The 25,034-nt window shown below is 46.4% G+C and overlaps 1 protein-coding gene across 1 annotated transcript; it reads left to right on the forward strand.

Moving 5' to 3' along the window:
• Nucleotides 1-495: 495 nt before the first annotated feature.
• Nucleotides 496-22,291, forward strand: MTNAP1 (mitochondrial nucleoid associated protein 1). The gene is made up of 5 exons (XM_063961167.1): nucleotides 496-687; nucleotides 3,737-5,020; nucleotides 5,395-5,526; nucleotides 5,911-6,027; nucleotides 22,035-22,291. Exons 2-5 carry the CDS (start codon nucleotides 3,739-3,741, stop codon nucleotides 22,061-22,063), a joined length of 1,560 nt encoding a protein of 519 aa, XP_063817237.1. The 5' UTR covers nucleotides 496-687; nucleotides 3,737-3,738; the 3' UTR covers nucleotides 22,064-22,291.
• The last annotated feature ends 2,743 nt before the right edge of the window (nucleotides 22,292-25,034 follow it).

The raw sequence follows: 25,034 nt of genomic DNA on the forward strand, positions 1-25,034 counted from the left end.
AAAATTTTCGTTGTGCTGTTAATTTATGATTTATTTAGGCAACAGCAGGCCAGAGTATACGTGCACATAGAGAGCTATTATAATTCACTTTTGCCTCTAGTACCACTACCAACACGGTAGATGCTAGAATCAAGTGGGCAAAGGGACCTTTTCCGTAAGGGGGAGGAGTTACGACGCAAGGGGGAGGAGCTAGGCCAGCGGGATAGTTCCTCTACTATCCACGCCACCAACTATTACCTTTAGTAATTAGGTGGTGAGCGAAGCGGAGCGGAGCGAGCCACCGTGCCCGAAGCGTGGCGAGCGAAGCGAGCCCGCGAGGGTACTTTTCGGGTACCCTGTTCGCCCGTAGCTCCTCCCCCTGGTGACGTAGCTCCTCCCCTCAATACGTCACAAGGTCCCTTCAGCCCCTCCGATATAGAACCAACACGGCGCAGTAGTTTCGCTAGCTAACGTCTGGCTTTGTGATTCCAGCCAATGACAGCGCGGCCTAGGGGCGTGTCACGTGCTGGATGACGTAAAAAACCTTGTACATGGCTGCGGGGGCCGGGGATGCTGCTGCATGTGTATGTAGCGGCCGGGGAGTCATCAGCACTGCAGCAGTGTGACGCCGCCGGGGAGATGGTCACTGCAGCGCGCACATTCCTATATATGTAACATTTGGGTAGAATGCCGCAATCAAGACTTTAGGTAACACCTGTCTCCGTCTGAGCGCCCCTTACAGCAGCGTGCTAACAGCAGTGTCATACAGTCAGGACCGATAATGCTGCACATGCCTAGGAAACTACAGTCATTATAAAGTGCGGCTTAAAAAAAAAAAAAAAAGATACATTTATCAATTTTGTTTGAATTTAAAACTTTTCATTTTATCTAAACCTGTCAGTTTGTGCTTAACCTGGATCCAAGGACATAAGGACACTTTCAATGATCTTACATATCTTTATGAAGCATACCACACACACCTCGTCACTCTAGCCCCTGCATCCCCAGCTCAGCCCCCCTCTTCCTCTGTGTGTTCCCCCATATTCCCTTTACATTGTAAAGCTAGGGACACACTATACCAGTGGTTCCCAAACTTTTTGCATCACTGCACCCTAGAGTATCAGAGTTTTTTTCATGGCACCCCTAGGCCAAAAGTTTCTTACCGAGAAATTTAGAAATGCATATTAAATTAAGTAAATTGTGTTTATATTTCATCGTTATGGTGTCTACACACACTGAGATTTTTTCTTACAATTTTGACTATGTAGTCAAAATCGTTAGAAAAATTAGTGCAGATCGCAAGGTGAAAGTCACCTTGCGATGCCGATGCACGGTTGCCATCGGAAGCCTAAATAGACTGCAGGCAAGTCAATTTTGACTATCTCATATAAAAGATAGTCAAAATTGACACTTAGCCAAAATCGCACATAGTCAGTATCATAAGCACAGTCATTATGTGCTTGCGATACCGACCTAGCCCCTATCGCATAGTGAGAATCGGGGTTAGTCCGAATCTCACCATGTGTACACACTGAGATAAATCTGTAATATTTTGACTATATAGTCAAAATCTTATGAAAAGTTAGTGCATATCTCATGGTGTTAGGCAGCTTGCGATACAGATTCGATCCAGATGCACGCTCCCGTGGGGTCGGTATCGTAAAGCTAGACAGACTGTGCAGGCAAGTCAATCTTGACTACCTAGTGTACTATCTAGTACAAAGTATAGTCAAAATTGGCACTTAAGGTCCATACACATTAGACGATGTCGCTCTGTGAGCGACATCGTCTAATGTTTCCCCCTCCCGGGTCGGCGGCCGACTGTACACACTGAGCGATATGACTGCTCATATCGCTCAGTGACGTCACGCCCCCGCCAACCCTGCATGAAGGCCGTGGACGACAGTCCACATCCTTCATGCATGCCCTACCGACAGCGCCGATTGTTGCGGGGCCGCGCATCGGTCGTCGCTGGCGGCATACACACTTGACGATAAAATGAGCGATGTCGTTCAAGGAGGGGGGAAAATGAGCGATGTCGCTCATTTTATCGTTAAGTGTGTATGGACCTTTAGTCAAAATTGTACATAGACAAAATCTCAAGCACAGATAGTCAAAATCTGTACTATCTGGGCTTTGGGGGAGTTCAAGGGAAATCGCATAGTCAAAATCGGACATAGCAAGGATCTCACCGTGTGTACACATGGCTTGGTAATGTGGTGAGGGGTAGGATTTGCTTCCGTTTGTCCACATATTTTATGATTGGCAGCCACCAGCACTGGTTTTGCTTATTACATTGACCATAAAAAAAAATTTGATTTAGTCCTGGACCACCAACTCAGGGCACCCCTGCAAGTGTCCTGAGGCACCCAGTTTAAGAACCAGTGCACTATAGAATAATTGACAATAATCAGGTTATTGGCCTGCTATACCCTGTAGTGCATGTATGCATAATCGGTTTGGCGATAAAACTGTAAAAAAAATTTTTTAGCAGTCAGACTTGCCAGAATATATCGGGCAAAATAGCCATATATCGTGCAGTGTGTGGCCATTATCACTAATCTGCCTATATTTCCTACAATTTATTCTGATAACCTCATCATCCTTGTGTTCGGACAAATACAAACCAATTGTAGTGTTGCAGAAAATGTCTAACTTTGAAAAAAACAAACGCTAAGCGTGTAGCTCCAAGACAGGCACCTTCTACTTGTTGAAAAACCATGCCGATTATTGGTTCAAACAAAACGCATAGTGGGCCAGGTTTGGTTAGCAGTAGCATAGCGGAAGCAACAGTGATGCTTACATATGCTAATGCAGCAGAAGACATCTGTTATATATAGACACCTCCTGCATGCATGTGTGATCCACTGCTGCGTCTGAGGATGCAGCATCAAATCACTCTGTGACACCATCGGCCATCTGATTAACCCTCAGGATATGCAGATCAGCTGCTGCGGCTCTGTCGCTGAGACCAGGTAATCTTCATCAGAAGACAGACCCTGGCCTCAGCACTCCCACAAACGTAGCCCATCGCCGTAGCCCTCCCCACCCCTAAGCATCTGCAAACTGTCAATCACCTGATGTCTACAGCCTCACTGTGCGTGAAGACGCAGGACCGATACTACACATGCGCAATATGCGTTATACTCACAAATGGGTATGGTTCACAGGGTCGACCCTAATTAGGTTGACAGCCATTAGGTCGGCTACTATTGGTCGACATGTTAAAAGAAAGATCGACATGACAAATGGTCAACACAACATTTTTCCATTTTTTGGCATCATTTTTGCCGTCAAACCACGTGGAACCTGAATTAGTCCACTGCGTTCGCCATACTTCGGGCAGGTTACTATTCCCCATCGTAATTCATGTGGATGGTAAAGTATGAAAAAGTTGGGGAGGAAAGCTGTGTCGACCATTTGCACCTGTCGACCTAATGCATTTCAACGATTAGCGGTGGACCTATCATCCAGATACCCTCACAAATACACATATTTCACAAGCAGGGCCCTCTCACCTCCACATAATTATATTAAATCTGTAGACTAGTCTAACAATCTAATGTAACCTCATAATTCTGTTACATGTTTTCCCCAATGTACAACACTACAGAACCTTTGTGGTACCATATACATACATCAGTTCAGCTTTCACCAGTTTGACTTTAAAGTGATATAAATTATGCATTGGTTAAACATGTACTTACTCAGATTTTATTTAAATTGTAAAGAAACTGAAAGCGTGTCTGTCTTTTAGAAATGAAAGATCAATCTTCTTCGAGTGACCTCTGCCCATTCTGTGGGAAGCCTTTTAAGAGGCTGAAGTCCCATTTACCATACTGCAAGATGGCTGATTCCAAGAACAAGTCGCCAGCTATGGCCAACACAAATATAGATACCCAGATGTCTGTGAAAAACGTGAATGCAGTGTTGCCAGGAGAAGTCACAACAGGGTATTCAAAAGTGAAAGGGAAGCAGAAGACTGATATTACTGAGCACATTGGGAGACCAACAAAACAGCTTCAGATAAACAGTACAACATCCTCATCTCAAAAAACCCAAGCAAAGATGACAAAGCCTTCGTCAGATAGTAAAGTGCCCTATGTGACACAACCGAAATCTATCGTGAGCACAAAAGGACAGCGTTCAGAGAAAGATGTAAATAATATTCATGTGAACAAACCAAATGACAAATTAATCCTTGCAGAAGACATCAAAGCAAAACAATCTTATTTAAAACATTCCAAAAAAAATCTAAAAGCTCCTCTATCCGGAACCAGTAAGGTGGTTACATTATTAAGGGAGCAAGGCCAGGCTGCTGTACCAGAGATAGTACCATCTGCAGCAGTCTTCCAGGGCATTTCAGCAAGACCAGATACTGATGGGAAGGAGACAGCTATTGTGGAATCAGTCCGTGTGAACAGTTTTAGTCAGAAGCTTAACGTTATGTGCCAACAAGTTTCAAATGGCACTTTGGAAATTACTGAAAAGAAGTGTGTGAGAATAACTGTACAAGACCAGTTCTACATAAAGACCGGGGATAATACACAAGAAGGTGTAACTAATAACACAGTTGCATTATGGGATCAATCACAAAGTTTCCTCAATGAAAAATACTTCCATGAGCAAGTGAGCCTGGTCTTGCAGCAGGATTCAGAGCCAAGTTCTCCTTGTACGAAATCCTCCCAGGTTTCCACTCTTGATCTGTCTAGCACTATTGTCCAGGAAAGCCTTGCCACACAATTGTTACCTAGTATCTCTCCTACACTGCACTCACAGGATACACATATATCTGCTCTGAATAACATAAAAACATTGCAAACTATTCCAAAATCCATGGAGATTAACCTCCACTTTCTATCCCCATGCAAGATTGTGTCTGTTGCAGATGTAACACCAGTAAATAACACATTAGGACTGCAGTGGATCCCTCATCTGTATTCTAATTATGTCAGGCAACGCATTGCTCCTGGAAGACAAGACGAATGGGGTCTGGACCAGAGGCGGAGTGAAACAAAAGAACCACCAGAAGTAAAGCCTGGTAATCTGCACCAATGATTGTGAATTTAGAATGGGATAGTCATGTTCTTTACAATGCTGCCAGATGTCCATCGATTAGATCCAAACGTGATCCTCAAGACACCCTAATAGTCCAGGTTTTAAGTATATCCATGGCTCAGCACAGATGGTTAAATCAAATTGAACGAAGTACTAATTAAGTAATCTGTGGCCAAACATGGATATACTTAAAACCTGGACCAATAAGGGTGCCTTGAAAACCGTGTTTGGGGACCTCTGCTATAGACCTATACTTAAGTCTTCAGCTTACTTGCCAAGTCTTTGCAGTTTCCTTGCCCTGTCAGTTCTCTCTCTCATAATGAAGTGGATTTAACAATTTCCATATTTTTGTCTCAGTGCTTAGCAAGCCTGCTACGGATAGCACGTTCGCATCCAGACGCCTGATGGATGTCAGGCTTGGAGAGCTCCCTTTATGGTTGGCTAACCGTAGGTTTTCAATTAAGACGTTTCCAGAATTAGTTCAAAACGGTAAGAGAAAATATGTAAAGGCTTCCACAAACAACGCAAGCAAGCTTATGTAATATTTGTACTGTAATCTACAGCAAACAACAAGATATTTTAAATTAAAATCAGTTGGTTGATGGTTGTTATAAGGTACATCTCATTTGCACTACAGAATAAATAAATTTAAAAATGTCTGTTGCTCTTCCAAGACTTCTGTTAAGCGTTACACCCTTAAGGTGTGTACACATGGTGAGATCCTTGCTATGTCCAATGTTGACTGTGACTTCCCTTGAACTCCCCCAGAGCCCATTGACTATCTGTGCTTGAGATTTTGTCTATGTACGATTTTGACTAAGTGACAATTTTGACTATTTTGTACCAGATAGTACTATTTACTCTTTCTTACAGCTTGGGGGCGATACTACAACAAGTACATCAATGTGAGGAAAGGTGGTGCAGCAGGCCTCGCTATGCTGCTTGCCGGGTATTGTGTCCTGAGCTATTCCTGGAATTTCAATCATATAAGTAAGCTTGGGCTTTATTCTGTTTTCTTAATTAGTCACAATAAAAATATTCTGTGGGTGCGCAGTTTTGTAAACTGTTGCCAAAGGGAACAGGTGGTGTTGTCCATAACAACCAGATTCTGTTTTTTATATGGTGGGGTTTAGAAAACAGATGCAAATATCTAATTAGTTACTAAGGGTAACGCCACTTTTTTTCCTTTGTACCTGTTTCCATATATATTGGCTGAGCTGTATTAAAAAATGTATATACAGGTTGAGTATCCCTTATCCAAAATGCTTGGGACCAGAGGTATTTTGGATATCGGATTTTTCCGTATTTTGGAATAATTGCATACCATAATGAGATATCATGGTGATGGGACCTAAATCTAAGCACAGAATGCATTTATGTTACATATACACCTTATACACACAGTCTGAAGGCCATTTTAGCCAATATTTTTTATAACTTTGTGCATTAAGCAAAGTGTGTGTAGATTCACACAATTCATTTATGTTTCATATACATCTTATACACACAGCCTGAAGGTCATTTAATACAATATTTTTAATAACTTTGTGTATTAAACAAAGTTTGTGTACATTGAGCCATCAAAAAACAAAGGTTTCACTATCTCACTCTCACTCAAAAAACTCCGTATTTCGGAATATTCCGTATTTCGGAATATTTGGATATGGGATACTCAACCTGTATTTGAAAGCCGTTTTTGTATAAACATAAAGCTGCAACTGTTATTAGTACCAAGATCAGGTAAAAACAAAAATAACAGCCAAAACACAATGTGTAGATGTCATGAATTGATATGGAACAGTCCAGAGCAGCAGTGTTTTGGGATATAGGATACTGAGCCTAAAGGGGGGTACTCACGTAGCGATATTCTAAGCAATCTGACTAGATTTCTTAGAATTTAAGCATTATCGCTCCGTGTGTACTCCCTACAGCGATACATCGCTATCGCTGGTGCTAGATTGGCCTGCATGCATGCCAATCTAGCGGGTCGTTCACTTCACCCGCTGGGTGAAATGAGCGGCTCCCCCCGCATGCTCAGTACACATTGCGCTGAGCGGCGGGAGAGATGTGTGCTGAGCGGTTCGCTCAGCACACATCTCTTCCACATCGGCCCGTCTATATGGGCCTTAATTGTGTTGTTTTATCTCAGTTGCTAGCTCCAAAGAATGTGTACTTGAAGATGAAGGGGATGATGCAGATTTATACACTAGTTACTAGATGTAGTCAGGGCTTTGAAGATTTATGTAGCCAGAACGGCTGGAGTCAGGAAAACTGACTCGCTGTTTATCCTGTATGCATCCAACAAGCTGGGTGCTCCTGCTTCAAAGCAAACTATTGCTCGCTGGATCTGTAACACGATTCAGCAGGCTCATTCTGCGGCTGGCTTGCCGCCTCCAAAATCAGTAAAAGCCCATTCCACAAGGAAGGTGGGCTCTTCTTGGGCGGCTGCCCGACGGGTCTCGGCATTACAGCTTTGCCGAGCAGCTACTTGGTCGGGTTCAAACACTTTTGCAAAGTTCTACAAGTTTGATATCCTGGCTGAAGAGGACCTTGTGTTTGCTCATTCGGTGCTGCAGAGTCATCCGCACTCTCCCGCCCGTTTGGGAGCTTTGGTATAATCCCCATGGTCCTTACGGAGTCCCCAGCATCCACTAGGACGTTAGAGAAAATAAGATTTTACTCACCGGTAAATCTATTTCTCGTAGTCCGTAGTGGATGCTGGGCGCCCGTCCCAAGTGCGGACTTCTTCTGCAATACTTGTATATAGTTATTGCTTAAATAAGGGTTATGTTATGGTTGCATCAGGTTTGTCTGATGCTCTGTTGTTGTTCATACTGTTGACTGGGTATGTTCCCTCCACTTTCACTGTTTCCGAAGGTGATAAACATAAGAAGAACAAAGGTTCAGGCGATCTTCATTGTTCTGGTCTAGCCAAGGAGGGCTTGGGTATCCAGATCTTCAAGACTTACTCATAAAAGATCCCTGGCCTCTTCCTCTACGAGAGGACCTGTTACAGCTAGGTCCGGGAGTTTATCGAGACTTACCGCGGCTGCGTTTGACAGCATGGCAGTTGAACGCCATGTCCTAGCCCGAAAGGGTATTTCCGGGGAAGTCATTCCCACGTTGCTTCAGGCTGGGAAAGGAGCAACGGCGAAGCTTTACCACCGTATTTGGAGGGAGTATATGTCTTGGTGTGAATCCAAGAGAGCTCCTACAGAAGAAGTTCAGCTGGGTCGTTTTCTCCATTTTTTGCAAACAGGTGTGGTTACAGGCCTAAAGTTAGGCTCCATTAAAGTGCAGATTTAGGCTTTATCAATTTTCTTTCAAAAAAAGAGTTGGCCACCCTTCCAGTAGTTAAGACTTTCGTGAAAGGGGTGCTGCACTTCCAACCTCCATTGTTGCCCCAGTGGCACCATGGGACCTTAACGTGGTGTTGCAGTTTCTTACGTCACACCGGTTGGAACCTTTACGAAAGGTTGAGTAAAAATTTCTCACTTGGAAAGTGGTCATGCTGTTGGCCTTGGCGTCCGCAAGGCGGGTGTAGGAATTAGCTTTGTCTCACAAGAGCCCTATTTGATCTTCCATGTGGATAGAGAGGAATTGAGAACTCGGCAACAATTTCTGCCGAAAGTGGTTTCTGCATTTCACATGAACCAATCTACTGTGGTGCCTGTGGCTACTGAAGCTTTGGCTGATTTGAACTCTCTCAATGTAGTCAGAGCTTTGAATATTTATGTTGCCAGAACAGCTCAGATTGGTGAAACAGAGCCTCTGTTTATCCTGTATGCTCCCAACCAAATTGGGGTTCCTGCTTCTAAGCAGACTATTACACAATGGATCTGTGATACGATTCGGCATGCTCATTCTACGGCTGGATTGCCGTTACCGAAGTCGGTGAAGGCCCATCCTACCGGGAAGGTGGGCTCTTCTTGGGCGGATGCCCGAGGAGTCTCGGCGGTTTAACTTTGCCAAGCAGCTACTTGGTCGGGTTCAAACATTGTTGCTAAGTTCTACAAGTTTGAAACCCTGGCTGATGAGGACCTCATGTTGCTCAATCGGTGCTGCAGAGTTGTCTATATTCTCCCGCCCGGTCTGGAGCTTTGGTATAAACCCATGGTCCTTTTGGAGTCCCCAGCATCCTCTAGGACGTATGAGAAAATAGGATTTTAATACCTACCGGTAAATCCTTTTCTCTTAGTCCGCAGAGGATGCTGGGCGCCCGTCCCAGTGCGTACTGTATCTGCAGCTGTTGGTGGTTACACTCAGGTGGTGGTTCTTTTCAGTCAAGTCTGTTGCTGAAGTTATTCATACCATGGCATGCAGTATGCTATTATTGGTCGTGTTTACACACAGGTTGTGTTACATTTTCGGTCAGCATATTGCTGTATATCTTTCATGCCATCGGCTGGTGTTCTTTTGAATGCCACATTCTGCGGCATGTTCGAGGTGTGAGCTGGTATGACACTCACTGTGTTTAAACAATAAATTCTTTCCTCGAAATGTCTGTCTCCCTGGGCACAGTTCTCTAACTGGAGTCTGGAGGAGGGGCATAGAGGGAGGAGCCAGTTCACACCCATTGAAAGTCTTATAGTGTGCCCATGTCTCCTGCGGATCCCGTCTATACCCCATGGTCCTTTTGGAGTCCCCAGCATCCTCTACGGACTAAGAGAAAAGGATTTACCGGTAGGTATTAAAATCCTATTTCTCTAACGTCCTAAGTGGATGCTGGGGACTCCGTAAGGACCATGGGGATTAGCGGCTCCGCAGGAGACTGGGCACAACTATAAAGAAAGCTTTTAGACTACTGGTGTGCACTGGCTCCTCCCACTAAGACCCTCCTCCAGACCCCAGTTAGATTCTTGTGCCCGGCCGAGCTGGATGCACACTAGGGGCTCTCCTGAGCACCTAGAAAGAAAGTATATTTAGGTTTTTTATTTTCAGTGAGATCTGCTGGCAACAGACTCACTGCAGCGAGGGACTAAGGGGAGAAGAAGCGAACCTACCTAACAGGTGGTAGTTTGGGCTTCTTAGGCTACTGGACACCATTAGCTCCAGAGGGATCGACCGCAGGACCCGACCTTGGTGTTCGTTCCCGGAGCCAGAAGCACGAAGAAGGTCCGGAAAATCGGCGGCAGAAGACTTCAGTCTTCACCAAGGTAGCGCACAGCACTGCAGCTGTGCGCCATTGCTCCTCATGTACACCTTATACTTCGGTCACTGATGGGTGCAGGGCGCTGGGGGAGGGCGCCCTGAGGGCAATAAATAACACCTTGGCTGGCAAAATATACATCATATATAGTTCCAGAGGCTATATAGATGTAAAATTACCCCTGCCAGTATCACAGAAAAAGCGGGAGAAAGTCCGCCGAAAAGGGGGCGGGGCTTCTCCCTCAGCACACTGGCGCCATTTTTCCCTCACAGTTCCGCTGGAAGGAAGCTCCCTGGCTCTCCCCTGCAGTCTGAGAATACTACAGAAGGGTAAAAAAGAGAGGGGGGGCACTAAATTTAGGCGCAGTATAGATATATATATATATATATGTAATATATATAAAAAAGCAGCTATAGGGAAAACACTCATTGATAGTGGGATCCCAGTGTTATATAGCGCTCTGGTGTGTGCTGGCATACTCTCTCTCTGTCTCCCCAAAGGGCTTTGTGGGGTCCTGTCCTCTGTCAGAGCATTCCCTGTGTGTTTGCGGTGTGTCGGTACGGCTGTGTTGACATGTTTGATGAGGAGGCTTATGTGGAGGCGGAGCAGATGCCTGTAAATGTGATGTCACCCCCTGCGGGGTCAACACCTGAGTGGATGGTGCTGTGGAAGGAATTACGTGATAGTGTCGACTCCTTACATAAAAGGTTTGACGACATACCTAATGTGGGACAGCCGGCTTCTCAGCCTGTGCCTGCCCAGGCGTCTCAAAAACCATCAGGGGCTCTAAAACGCCCGCTACCTCAGATGGTTGACACAGATGTCGACACGGATACTGACTCCAGTGTCGACGACGAAGAGACTAATGTAGCTTCCAGTAGGGCCACACGTTACATGAGTGAGGCAATGAAAAATGTGTTGCACATTTCTGATGTTACCCCCGGTACCACAAAAAAGGGTATAATGTTTGGATAGAAAAAACTACCAGTAGCTTTTCCTCCATCTGAAGAGTTAAATGAAGTGTGTGAAGAAGCATGCGCTTCCCCTGATAAAAAGATGGTAATTTCTAAGAGGTTACTAATGGCGTACCCTTTCCCGCCAGAGGATAGGTCACGCTGGGAAACATCCCCTAGGGTGGATAAAGCGCTCACACGCTTGTCAAAGAAGGTGGCACTACCGTCTCCGGATACGGCCGCCCTGAAGGAATCTGCTGATAGAAAGCAGGAGGCTATCCTGAAATCTATATATACACACACAGGTGTGATACTGAGACCGGCTATAGCTTCAGCCTGGATGTGCAGCGCTGCTGCTGCGTGGTCAGATTCCCTGTCAGAAAATATTGATACCCTAGACAGGGACACTATTTTGCTGAACGTAGAGCATATAAAAGACGCACTTTTATACATGAGGGATGCACAGAGGGATATTTGCCGGCTGGCATCCAAAATTAGTGCAATGTCCATTTCTGCCAGGAGAGGGTTATGGGCTCGGCAGTGGACAGGTGATGCAGATTCCAAACGACACATGGAAGTTCTGCCTTATAAGGGTGAGGAATTGTTCGGGGATGGTCTCTCGGACCTCGTTTCCACAGCAACAGCTGGGAAGTCTACATTTTTGCTCCATGTTCCCTCACAACCAAAGAAAGCACCGTATTATCAGGTACAGTCCTTTCGGCCCAATAGCGGCAAGCGGGTTAAAGGCGCGTCCTTTCTGCCCAGAGGTAGAGGGAAAAAGCTGCAGCATACAGCCAGTTCCCAGGAGCAAAAGTCCTCCCCCGCTTCCTCTAAGTCCACAGCATGACGCTGGGGCTCCACAGGCAGAGCCAGGTACGGTCGGGGCCCGTCTCAAGCATTTCAGCAATCAGTCTGCTCGCTCACGGGTGGATCCCTGGATCCTTCAAATAGTATCTCAGGGGTACAAACTGGAATTCGAGACGTCTCCCCCCCGCCGTTTCCTCAAATCTGCCTTGCCAACCACTCCCTCAGCAAGGGAGGCAGTGTTACAGGCAATTCAAAAGCTGTATTCACAACAAGTGATACTAAAGGTGCCCCTACTTCAACAAGGAAGGGGTTACTATTCCACAATGTTTGTGCTACCGAAACCGGACGGTTCGGTGAGACCCATTTTAAATTTGAAATCCTTGAACACATATATCAAAAAATTCAAGTTCAAGATGGAATCGCTCAGGGCGGTTATTGCAAGCCTGGACGAGGGAGATTACATGCTATCGCAGGACATCAAGGATGCTTACCTACATGTCCCCATTTACCATAGTCACCAGGAGTACCTCAGGTTTGTGGTACAAGATTGTCATTACCAATTCCAGACGTTGCCGTTCGGTCTCTCCACGGCTCCGAGGGTCTTTACCAAGGTAATGGCGGAAATGATGATACTCCTTCGAAGGAACGTAGTTTTAATTATCCCGTACTTGGACGATCTCCTGATAAAGGCGAGGTCCAGAGAGCAGTTGTTGTTAGGGGTAGCACTATCTCGGGAAGTGCTACAACAGCACGGCTGGATTCTAAACATTCCAAAGTCACAGCTGGTCCCTACGACACGCCTGCTGTTCCTAGGGATGGTTCTGGACACAGAACAGAGAAAAGTGTTTCTCCCGGAGGAGAAGGCCAAGGAGCTGTCATCTCTAGTCAGAGGCCTCCTAAAACCTAAACAGGTGTCGGTGCATCACTGCACGCGGATCCTGGGAAAAATGGTAGCTTCCTACGAAGCGATTCCATTCGGCAGGTTTCATGCAAGAACCTTTCAGTGGGACCTGTTGGACAAGTGGTCCGGATCGCATCTTCAGATGCATCGTCTGATAACCCTGTCTCCAAGGACAAGGGTGTCTCTGCTGTGGTGGCTGCAGAGTGCTCATCTTCAAGAGGGCCGCAGATTCGGCATACAGGACTGGGTCTAGGTGACCACGGATGCCAGCCTTCGAGGCTGGGGAGCAGTCACACAGGGAAGAAACTTCCAAGGACTATGGTCAAGTCAGGAGACTTCCCTGCACATAAATATTCTGGAACTAAGGGCCATTTACAATGCCCTAAGTCAGGCAAAACCCCTGCTTCAAAACCAGCCGGTACTGATCCAGTCAGACAACATCACGGCGGTCGCCCATGTAAATCGACAGGGCGGCACGAGAAGCAGGATGGCGATGGCAGAAGCCACAAGGATTCTCCGATGGGTGGAAAATCACGTGTTAGCACTGTCAGCAGTGTTCATTCCGGGAGTGGACAACTGGGAAGCAGACTTCCTCAGCAGGCACAACCTCCACCCGGGAGAGTGGGGACTTCATCCAGAAGTCTTTCAAATGATTGTAAACCAGTGGGAAAAACCACAGGTGGACATGATGGCGTCCCGCCTAAACAAAAAGCTAGAAAAATATTGCGCCAGGTCAAGAGACCCGCAGGCGATAGCTGTGGACGCTCTGGTAACACCGTGGGTGTACCGATCGGTTTATGTGTTCCCTCCTCTTCCTCTCATACCAAAGGTACTGAGGATAATAAGGAGAAGAGGAGTAAGAACTATACTCATTGTTCCGGATTGGCCAAGAAGAGCGTGGTATCCGGAACTTCAAGAAATGGTGTCAGAGGACCCATGGCCTCTACCGCTCAGACAGGACCTGCTGCAGCAGGGGCCCTGTCTGTTCCAAGACTTACCGCGGCTGCGTTTGACGGCATGGCGGTTGAACACCGGATCCTGAAGGAAAAGGGCATTCCGGAGGTAGTCATTCCTACGCTGATGAAAGCTAGGAAAGAAGTAACCAGCGAACCATTATCACCGCATATGGCGAAAATATGTTGCGTGGTGTGAGGCCAGGAAGGCCCCAACGGAAGAATTTCAGCTGGGCCGGTTCCTGCACTTCCTACAGTCAGGGGTGACTATGGGCCTTAAATTGGGTTCCATTAAGGTCCAGATTTCGGCTCTTTCGATTTTCTTCCAGAGAGAATTGGCTTCACTACCTGAAGTTCAGACTTTTGTTAAGGGAGTGCTGCATATTCAGCCCCCTTTTGTGCCTCCAGTGGCACCTTGGGATCTCAACGTGGTGTTGGATTTCCTAAAGTCACATTGGTTTGAGCCACTGAAAACCGTGGATTTGAAATATCTCACGTGGAAAGTGGTCATGTTGTTGGCTTTGGCTTCGGCCAGGCGTGTTTCGAAATTGGCGGCTTTGTCATGTAAAAGCCCTTATCTGATTTTCCATATGGATAGGGCAGAATTGAGGACTCGTCCCCAGTTTCTCCCCAAAGTGGTATCAGCTTTTCATCTGAACCAACCTATCGTGGTGCCTGCGGCTACGAATGACTTGGAGGCTTCCAAGTTGTTGGATGTAGTCAGGGCCCTAAAAATTTATGTTTCCAGGACAGCTGGAGTCAGGAAGACTGACTCGCTATTTATCCTGTATGCGCCCAACAAGTTGGGTGCACCTGCTTCTAAGCAGACTATTGCTCGCTGGATTTGTAGTACGATTCAGCTTGCACATTCTGCGGCTGGACTGCCGCATCCTAAATCAGTAAAAGCCCATTCCACGAGGAAAGTGGGCTCTTCTTGGGCGGCTGCCCGAGGGGTCTCGGCTCTTCAACTTTGCCGAGCTGCTACTTGGTCAGGGGCAAACACGTTTGCTAAATTCTACAAATTTGATACCCTGGCTGAGGAGGACCTTGAGTTCTCTCATTCGGTGCTGCAGAGTCATCCGCACTCTCCCGCCCGTTTGGGAGCTTTGGTATAATCCCCATGGTCCTTACGGAGTCCCCAGCATCCACTTAGGACGTTAGAGAAAATAAGAATTTACTCACCGGTAATTCTATTTCTCATAGTCCGTAGTGGATGCTGGGCGCCCATCCCAAGTGCGGATTGTCTGCAATACTTGTATATAGTTATTGCTTAACTAAAGGGTTATTGTTGAGCTATCTGTTGAGAGGCTCAGTTGTTATCATGCTGTTAACTGGGTATTGTATCACGAGTTATACGGTGTGATTGGTGTGGCTGGTATGAGTCTTACCCGGGATTCAAAATCCTTCCTACTTGTGTCAGCTCTTCCGGGCACAGTATCCTAACTGAGGTCTGGAGGAGGGTCTTAGTGGGAGGAGCAAGTGCACACCAGTAGTCTAAAAGCTTTCTTTATAGTTGTGCCCAGTCTCCTGCAGAGCCGCTAATCCCCATGGTCCTTACGGAGTCCCCAGCATCCACTACGGACTATGAGAAATAGAATTACCGGTGAGTAAATTCTTATTTTTTCAGTCACATTTATTTGCTCCAAGTATAGGACTGGTGTAAATGTGCACTGATGATGACAGGTCAAACAAAGCTCATGAATAGGGTAGTCCACCAGCAGTGATGTGTACAAAACTGCATCGGCCCCTAAATGTCTTCATAAACAGTGCCTTAAGAAGTCAAGGACCAACATGAATAAAATAAATAAATTTAAATTAGTAGAATATTGATCTGCTGATTACAAACAGTTAAAGGGCATTTCTCATACGTCCTAGAGGATGCTGGGGAAGCTTCAAGAACCATGGGGTATAGACAGGATCCGCAGGAGACATGGGCACACTATAAGACTTTGAATGGGTGTGAAATGGCTCCTCCCTCTATGCCCCTCCCCCAGACTCCAGTTAGATTCTGTGCCCAGTGAGACTGGATGCACACTGAGGAGCTCTCCAGAGTTTCTCAGGAAAATACTTTATTAGGTTTGTTATTTGTGGGGGGGAGGCGCTGGAAATGTGGTGATTTATTTTATATAAAAAAAGCGCTAGCAGGTCTGGGCAGTCTTATTACTGGCATCAGTACCGGGATAGGCGCTGGGTGTGAGCTGGCAGAACTCTCTCTGTGTCTCTCTGGCAGGCTTTAGTGTGGGTCTGTCTCCTATAGCCCCAGTGTGGTTGTGTCGGTATGTGTGTGTCGACATGTCTGAGGCTGAATGCTCTTCCCAGGAGGAGGCTGGAGTGGGGACAGACAATTCTGGGAGAGTGGCAATGTCGGCACCGCCGACAGATGATTGGGTGAATATGTTAAGTGTTTTAAACGCAAATGTGACTAAGTTAGCTAAGAGATTTGATAAATCTGAGTCTAAGAACCAGACATGGAGGAAATCCATGGAAGATGCTTTGTCACAGGCCCAGGCTCCTTCGGGGTCTCAGAAACGGCCATTTACCCAGATAGCAGATACAGATACCGACACGGACTCTGATTCCAGTGTCGACTATAGTGATGCCAGATTACATCCAAAACTGGCTAAGAGTATTCAGTACATGATTGTGGCAATAAAAGATGTTTTACGTATCACTGAGGACCCCGCTGTTCCTGATACTAGGGTCTGTATGTATAAAGGAAAGAAACCTGAGGTAACGTTTCCTCCCTCTCATGAGCTGAACGCAGTTTTTGAAAAAGCTTTGGAAAATCCTGACAAAAGGATACATGTTCCCAAAAGAATTCCAGTGGCATATCCATTCCCTTCTGGGGACAGGGAAAGGTGGGAGTCAGTCCCCACGGTAGACAAGGCTTTGTCGCGTCTGTCCAAAAAAGTGGCGCTCCCGTCCCCTGACACGGCAGCCCTAAAGGATCCTGCGGATTGTAAGCAGGAAAATACACTGAAATCTATTTATGTCACTACGGGGTCGCTACTCAGGTCTGCCGTTGCTGCTGCATGGGTGAGTAGCGCTATTGAACGGTGGGCAGATAACTTATCATCTGAGGTAGAGTCCCTAGACAGAGAGAGTGTGCTTTTGAGTCACATCAGGGACGCTGCAGCATATTTAAAAAAAGCTGTAAGGGATATTGGCCTTTTGGGATCAAGGGCCAATGCCATGGCGGTCTCGGCTAGGAGAGCGTTGTGGATTCATCAATGGAATGCTGACGCTGACTCTAAGAAGGCGATGGAGTCTCTACCGTTTAACGGTAGGGTATTGTTTGGCGACGGCCTCACTGACCTGGTGTCTACGGCTACCGCGGGTAAGTCGTCATTTTTACCTTATGTTCCTGCACAGCAGTAGAAATCACCTCACTATCAGATGCAGTCCTTTCGGCCCAATAAATTCAAAAAAGGTTGTGGGTCCTCCTTCCTTGCTGCGAGAGGAAGAGGAAAGGGAAAGAGGTCGCAGGCGGTGGCAAGTTCCCAAGAGCAGAAGTCCTCTCCGGCTTCTACCAAATCCACCGCATGACGCTGGGGCTCCGTTGCGGGAGTCCGCTCCAGTGGGGGCACGTCTCAAACTCTTCAGTCAGGTCTGGCTGCACTCGGACCTGGATCCTTGGATAGTGGACTTAGTAACCCAGAGGTACAGGTTAGAGTTTCAAGACATGCCCCCTCACCGATTTTTCAAATCGGCCTTTCCAGCTTCTCTTCCAGAAAGGGAGATAGTAAGCGCTGCGATACTAAAGTTGTGTCAAAATCAAGTGATTGTCACGGTGCCCCCGTCTCAACAGGTGGAAGGGTTTTATTCGAGCCTGTTCGTGGTCCCGAAGCCAGATGGCTCAGTCAGACCGATTCTACACCTAAAATCCCTCAATGTCTTTCTGAAAAGATTCAAGTTCAAGATGGAGTCTCTACGAGCAGTGATCTCCAGTCTTCTGGAGGGGGATTTTATGGTGTCGGTCGACATAAAAGATGCCTACTTACATGCGATATATATCCTCCGCATCAGGCTTACCTGAGATTTTCTGTGCAGGATTGTCGTCATTTCCGATTTTAGACGTTGCCGTTTGGTCTGTCCACAGCTCAGAGGATTTTCACCAAAGTAATGGCGGAGATGATGGTTCTTCTGCGCAAGCAGGGAATCACAATTATCCCGTACTTGAACGATCTCCTCATAAAGGCGAGGTCCAAGGAGCAATTGTTGAAGAATGTTGCCCTTTCACTGACGATTTTGCAACAACACGGTTGGCTCCTAAATTTGCCAAAATCACAGTTGGATCCAACGACACGGCTGTCGTTCCTGGGTATGATTCTGGATACAGAGTTGCAAAGAGTTTTTCTTCCAGTGGAAAAAGCTTTGAAATTACAAAGGTGTCAGTTCTTCACTGCACGCGGTTGCTGGGGAAGATGGTGGCGGCCTACGACGCCATTCCGTATGGCAGGTTCCATGCCAGGGTGTTTCAGTGGAACCTGCTGGACCAGTGGTCCGGGTCTCACCTGGACATGCACCGGAAAATAATTCTATCTCCCAGGACCAGGATTTCCCTTCTGTGGTGGCTGCACAGTTCTCACCTTCTGGAGGGACGCAGGTTCGGGATTCAGGATTGGATCCTGGTGACCACGGATGCAAGCCTTCGAGGCTGGGAAGCAGTCACACAGGGAAGAAACTTTCAGGGAAAGTGGTCAAGCCAGGAAGCTTGTCTACACATAAACATTCTGGAATTAAGAGCCATCTACAACGGCATACTGCAAGCAGAACATCTTCTTCGAGGTCTGCCGGTCTTGATTCAGTCAGACAACGTGACAGCAGTGGCGTACATAAACCGCCAAGGCGGAACAAAAAGCAGAGCGGCGATGGCCGAGGCCACGAAAATTCTTCGCTGGGCGGAAAGACATGCCAGCGCTCTGTCAGCGGTCTTCATTCCAGGAGTGGACAACTGGGAAGCAGACTTCCTCAGCAGACACGATCTCCATCCAGGAGAGTGGGGTCTTCATCAAGAGGTCTTTGCAGAAGTGACAAGTCGTTGGGGTGTTCCTCAAGTGGACATGATGGCATCCCACCTCAACAAGAAACTTCAGAGATATTGTTCCAGGTCAAGGGACCCTCAAGCGATAGCGGTGGACGCCCTAGTGACACCGTGGGTGTTTCAGTCAGTCACTCTGTGTGTTCCCTCCACTTCCACTCATTCCGAAGGTGATAAAAATTATACGGAGAACAAGAGTTCAGGCGATCCTCATTGTTCCGGATTGTCCAAAAAGGGCCTGGTATCCAGATCTTCGGGAGTTGCTCATAAAAGATCCCTGGCCTCTTCCTCTTCGGGAAGACCTGTTACAACAGGGGCCGTGCGTGTATCAGGACTTACCGCGGCTGTGTTTGACGGCGTGGCGGTTGAACGCACAATCCTAGCCGAAAGGGTATTCCCAGTGAAGTCATTCCTACACTTCTTCAGGCTAGAAAAGAAGTAACGGCAAAGCATTACCACCGTATTTGGAGGAAATATGTGTCTTGGTGTGAATCCAAGAAGGCTGCTACGGAAGAATTCCACCTGGGGCGTTTGCTCCATTTCCTACAAGCAGGTCTGGATGCGGGCCTAAAGTTAGGCTCTATTAAAGTACAGATTTCAGCCTTTTTTTCAAAAAGAATTGGCCTCCCTTCCAGAAGTTCAGACCTTCGTAAAAGGCGTACTGCACATCCAACCTCCCTTTGTGCCCCCAGTGGCACCGTGGGATCTTAATGTGGTGTTGCAATTCTTGCATTGGTTTGAACCTTTACGCAAGGTTGAATTAAAATTCCTTACTTGGAAAGTGGTCATGTTGTTGGCCTTGGCGTCTGCAAGGCGAGTGTCTGATTTGGAACTTTGTCTCACAAAAGCCCCTATTTGATTTTCCATGCTGATAGAGCAGAGTTGAGAATTCGTCAGCAATTTCTGCCAAAAGTGGTTTCTTCATTTCATGTTAACCAGATGATTGTGGTGCCAGTGGATACTGACGCATTGGCGGAGTCAAAATCTCTTATTGTGGTCAGAGCTTTGAAGATCTATGTCGCCAGAACAGCGCAGATTAGGAAAACAGAGGCTCTGTTTGTCCTGTGGGCTCCCAACAAGATTGGGGCTCCTGCTTCTAAGCAGACTTTTGCGCGCTGGATTTGTAGTACGATTCAGCAGGCTCATTCTACGGCAGGCTTGCCGTTACCGAAATCGGTGAAAGCCCATTCTACCAGAAAGGTGGGCTCATCCTGGGCGGCTGCCCGGGGTGTCTCGGCGTTACAACTTTGCCGAGCCGCTACTTGGTCGGGTTCAAACACCTTTGCGAAGTTTTACAAGTTTGATACCCTGGCTGAAGAGGACCTCTTGTTTGGTCAATCAGTGCTGCAGAGTCATCCGCACTCTCCCACCCGTTCTAGAGCTTTGGTATAAACCCCATGGTTCTTGAAGCTTCCCCAGCATCCTCTAGGACGTATGAGAAAATAGGATTTTAATACCTACCGGTAAATCCTTTTCTCTTAGTCCGTAGAGGATGCTGGGCGACCGTCCCAGTGCGGGCTGTACCTGCAGTTTGGTTATAGTTACACTCAGGTTGCGTTGAGTTCAGTCATTCTGTGGCTGTTGTTGGTCATGCCGTTGCATGCGTTGTTGTTGTTGAATGCCATGTTGCACGGCGTGTTAGTGGTGTGAGCTGGTATGTATCTCACCTTAGTTTAACATAATTAAATAAATCCTTTTCCTCGTAATGTCCGTCTCCCTGGGCACAGTTCCTATAACTGGAGTCTGGGGGAGGGGCATAGAGGGAGGAGCCAGTTCACACCCATTCAAAGTCTTATAGTGTGCCCATGTCTCCTGCAGATCCCATCTATACCCCATAGTTCTTGAAGCTTCCCCAGCATCCTCTACGGACTAAGAGAAAAGGATTTACCGGTAGGTATTAAAATCCTATTATTTCTTTGGAACAATCCTATATGATAACACTAATTGATGTAGTCAGATACTGCAACATGCAAATTATTTATTTTTCTATTAATTATTTTTAAGCTGCATTTGATTAGGGATGGGGCACTTTTTCATTACCATTCGTTATCCCTGGGTTTCCAGTTTTGCTAAAACTGGGCAATCGGAATACTTGGAATACATGATATTTTGTTGGATAATTAAAACGAGTGCAGAAAGCAGTGATCAGTCCTTTTCCCTAATAAAGGGCTGCATGAGACATGGGTAGTGACCTGACATGAGGAGAGGAATGGAGGGAAGCAGGAACCTGCAGACCTATTTAGATACTGTAAGTCTGGTTCACAACAGTACAGAGTGTTTTAGGAGATGAATGTGCGGACCATGTAGCATACATGCCAACTCTCCCAGAAGCTGCGGGAGACTCCAGATTTTTCAGATAGCCCCCCAGAAGAGTAGATGGATCTCCCGCAAACCGTCAGCTCCCTAGTGAAGTAGGCAGTATAAGGAGATAATACCCAGGCTCTGTATGGAGGAGGTGGAGCTAAATGATATGACTTTTAGCCCCACCTTTTCCTCGCAGACCCACAAATCGCTGCATTTTTCCCATGGTGGGAGCAGGGCCTAATGATGGGGGTAATTCAGAGTTGACAGCAGCAGCAAATTTGTTAGCAGTTGGACAAAACCATCTGCACTGCAGGGGGGGCAGATATCAGAGAGTTATGCCCCCCACACATTCTGTGATATGCCGCCGAGCCTGCCAGTGTGTAGGGCCCATTAGATTTCGGTGGGGTGTGTTCAAACTGAAATCTAAATTGCAGTGTAAAAATAAAGCAACCAGTATTTACCATGCACAGAAACAATATAACCCACCCAAATCTAACTCTCTGCAAATGTTATATCGGCCCCCCCTGCAGTGCACATGGTTTTGCCCAGTTGCTAACAAACTTGCTGCTGCGATCAACTCAGAATTTCCCCCATGGTTTTGCCAGACTGCTAACAAATTTGCTGCTGCAATCAACTCTGAATTACCCCTGATGTGACCTCCCTTAGAGGAGACCTTGAAAGTAAGTAAGCATGTCATGTAGTAAGCACTGAACTGTTGTAGTAATGACTGGGCTACAGGTAACACAAGCAGTGCTGTGATGTGTAGATAGCGGAAGGACCGGAGTTCTCTAGTAATACAGAATAGTGAGGTGAGGCTCCTGTCCAACAGATGTGCGGGATAGACATACCTGTATTTGATTATATAGCTAAATTAATTTCCCTCTTTCAGAACAAGATCGCTGGAGAAAATACCATTGAGAACTTCTTGCCAAAGATCCTGGTTAAACTCAGCAGCACTCCAGGCCCCGTTGCAGAATGTGTGTTAAAACCATTAATGATCAGTTGTTTTTTTATTTGTTTGCATTGAATCGTTTGTTTACTTATTTTTATTTAACAAAAGGATAGTTCAGCATTCTAGTTTATCAAACATCGTAAAGTCATATGAAGAATGTGTGATATTTATTTAATAAACATCTTTCATCTTTATTAACATGTATTGCAACATATCCGTTACGGTGCAGTAGTATATAAGACACGTGAAGCACAAATTAAAAAGCAGCAAAATAAATTTATGGGTTAAGAATTATTTATGCAGTTGAACATAGTGACTTATTCCTCTAGATTTACTAAATCAGGTTCTCAAACGCAGTCCTCAAGGCACCCCAACAGTGCAGGTTTTAAGTATATCCACAGCCTAGCACAGATGCTTAAATCAAATTGACTGAGATGAAGTCACCTGTATTTAAGCATAGACATACTTAAAACCTGGACCGTTGGGGTGCCTTGAGGACCCTGCGTTTGAGAACCTTTTGCACGAAGTGAAATCGGCGTACAAAATATATCGGATTAGGAATCCACAGCTTAACTTGACATTTTGTAAGATGATATCACATGGTGAAATATAATTATATGGTAATAGCTTATAAAGAAAAAGCCACGATGGCCAGTAATAGAGTGTATATAAAACATGATAAAAAAAAAAAGTCATTACTAAAATGTAAAAGAAAAAATGTTTGCTTATCTGCATTTTTCCTAAGACATCTAGACATGAATCATTAGAGCAGATGGTCCTTTTTTTCGTCTTGAAGGGAAGAAAAGTTATAGCAAGCCACATCCTCAGGTAAATTTACTAGGTAGCACTGTTCAGATCATTTGTATCTTCAGTGGATGACAACCTTTACAATAATCCTATTGCTAGCAGTGCTGTTAAACCATTCATCTTGTAATTGCCTTTTCTCTGACGTCCTAGTGGATGCTGGGGACTCCGTCAGGACCATGGGGATTAGCGGCTCCGCAGGAGACAGGGCACAAAAATAAAGCTTTAGGATCAGGTGGTGTGCACTGGCTCCTCCCCCTATGACCCTCCTCCAAGCCTCAGTTAGGTTTTTGTGCCCGTCCGAGCAGGGTGCAATCTAGGTGGCTCTCCTAAAGAGCTGCTTAGAGAAAGTTTTTAGGTTTTTTATTTTACAATGAGTCCTGCTGGCAACAGGCTCACTGCAACGAGGGACTTAGGGGAGAAGAAGTGAACTCACCTGCGTGCAGGATGGATTGGCTTCTTAGGCTACTGGACACCATTAGCTCCAGAGGGATCGAACACAGGCCCAGCCATGGAGTCCGGTCCCGGAGCCGCGCCGCCGACCCCCTTGCAGATGCCGAAAAGTGAAGAGGTCCAGAAACCGGCGGCAGAAGACTTTTCAGTCTTCATGAGGTAGCGCACAGCACTGCAGCTGTGCGCCATTGTTGTCACACACTTCACACCAGCGGTCACGGAGGGTGCAGGGCGCTGCAGGGGGCGCCCTGGGCAGCAATGAGAATACCTTGTTCTGGCTAAAAAAATACATCACATATAGCCCCTGGGGCTATATGGATGTATTTAACCCCTGCCAGGTCTCAGAAAAACGGGAGAAGAAGCCCGCCGAAAAGGGGGCGGGGCCTATTCTCCTCAGCACACAGTGCCATTTTCCCTCACAGAAATGCTGGTGGGAAGGCTCCCAGGCTCTCCCCTGCACTGCACTACAGAAACAGGGTTAAAACAGAGAGGGGGGGCTCTTATTTGGCGATATGATTATATATATTAAGATGCTATAAGGGAAAAACACTTATATAAAGGTTGTCCCTGTATAATTATAGCGTTTTGGTGTGTGCTGGCAAACTCTCCCTCTGTCTCTCCAAAGGGCTAGTGGGGTCCTGTCCTCTATCAGAGCATTCCCTGTGTGTGTGCTGTGTGTCGGTACGTGTCGACATGTATGAGGACGATGTTGGTGAGGAGGCGGAGCAATTGCCTGTAATGGTGATGTCACTCTCTAGGGAGTCGACACCGGAATGGATGGCTTATTTAAGGAATTACGTGATAATGTCAACACGCTGCAAGGTCGGTTGACGACATGAGACGGCCGGCAAACCAATTAGTACCTGTCCAGGCGTCTCAAACACCGTCAGGGGCGTTAAAACGTCCTTTTACCTCAGTCGGTCGACACGGACACTGACTCCAGTGTCGACGGTGAAGAAACAAATGTATTTTCCTTTAGGGCCACACGTTACTTGTTAAGGGCAATGAAGGAGGTGTTACATATTTCTGATACTACAAGTACCACAAAAAAGGGTATTATGTGGAGTGTGAAAAAACTACCTGTAGTTTTTCCTGAATCAGATAAATTAAATGAAGTGTGTGATGATGCGTGGGTTTCCCCCGATAGAAAATTATTGGTGGTATACCCTTTCCCGCCAGAAGTTAGGGCGCGTTGGGAAACACCCCTTAGGGTGGATAAGGCGCTCACACGCTTATCAAAACAAGTGGCGGTACCGTCTCCAGATAGGGCCGCCCTCAAGGAGCCAGCTGATAGGAGGCTGGAAAATATCCTAAAAAGTATATACACACATACTGGTGTTATACTGCGACCAGCGATCGCCTCAGCCTGGATGTGCAGCGCTGGGGTGGCTTGGTCGGATTCCCTGACTGAAAATATTGATACCCTTGACAGGGACAGTATTTTATTGACTATAGAGCATTTAAAGGATGCATTTCTATATATGCGAGATGCACAGAGGGATATTTGCACTCTGGCATCAAGAGTAAGTGCGATGTCCATATCTGCCAGATGGTCAGGTGATGCAGATTCCAAACGGCACATGGAAGTACTGCCGTATAAAGGAGAAAAAGACAACGTCTTTTCAGCCTCAGTCCTTTCGTCCCCATAAGGGCAAGCGGGCAAAAGGCCAGTCATATCTG

Source organism: Pseudophryne corroboree, chromosome 3 (assembly GCF_028390025.1).
Source record: "Pseudophryne corroboree isolate aPseCor3 chromosome 3, aPseCor3.hap2, whole genome shotgun sequence".
In the NCBI taxonomy this organism is placed as follows: Eukaryota; Metazoa; Chordata; class Amphibia; order Anura; family Myobatrachidae; genus Pseudophryne; species Pseudophryne corroboree.

What these genes read in the sequence shown, in the direction of transcription:
- MTNAP1 (XM_063961167.1), top strand. Translation starts at nt 3,739, where the DNA reads ATGAAAGATCAATCTTCTTCGAGTGACCTCTGCCCATTCTGTGGGAAG. An exon ending in ACCACCAGAAGTAAAGCCTG is followed by an intron (nt 5,021 to 5,394) that starts GTAATCTGCACC and finishes TTTTTGTCTCAG; the next exon opens with TGCTTAGCAAGCCTGCTACG. An exon ending in CTGGAATTTCAATCATATAA is followed by an intron (nt 6,028 to 22,034) that starts GTAAGCTTGGGC and finishes TCCCTCTTTCAG; the next exon opens with AACAAGATCGCTGGAGAAAA.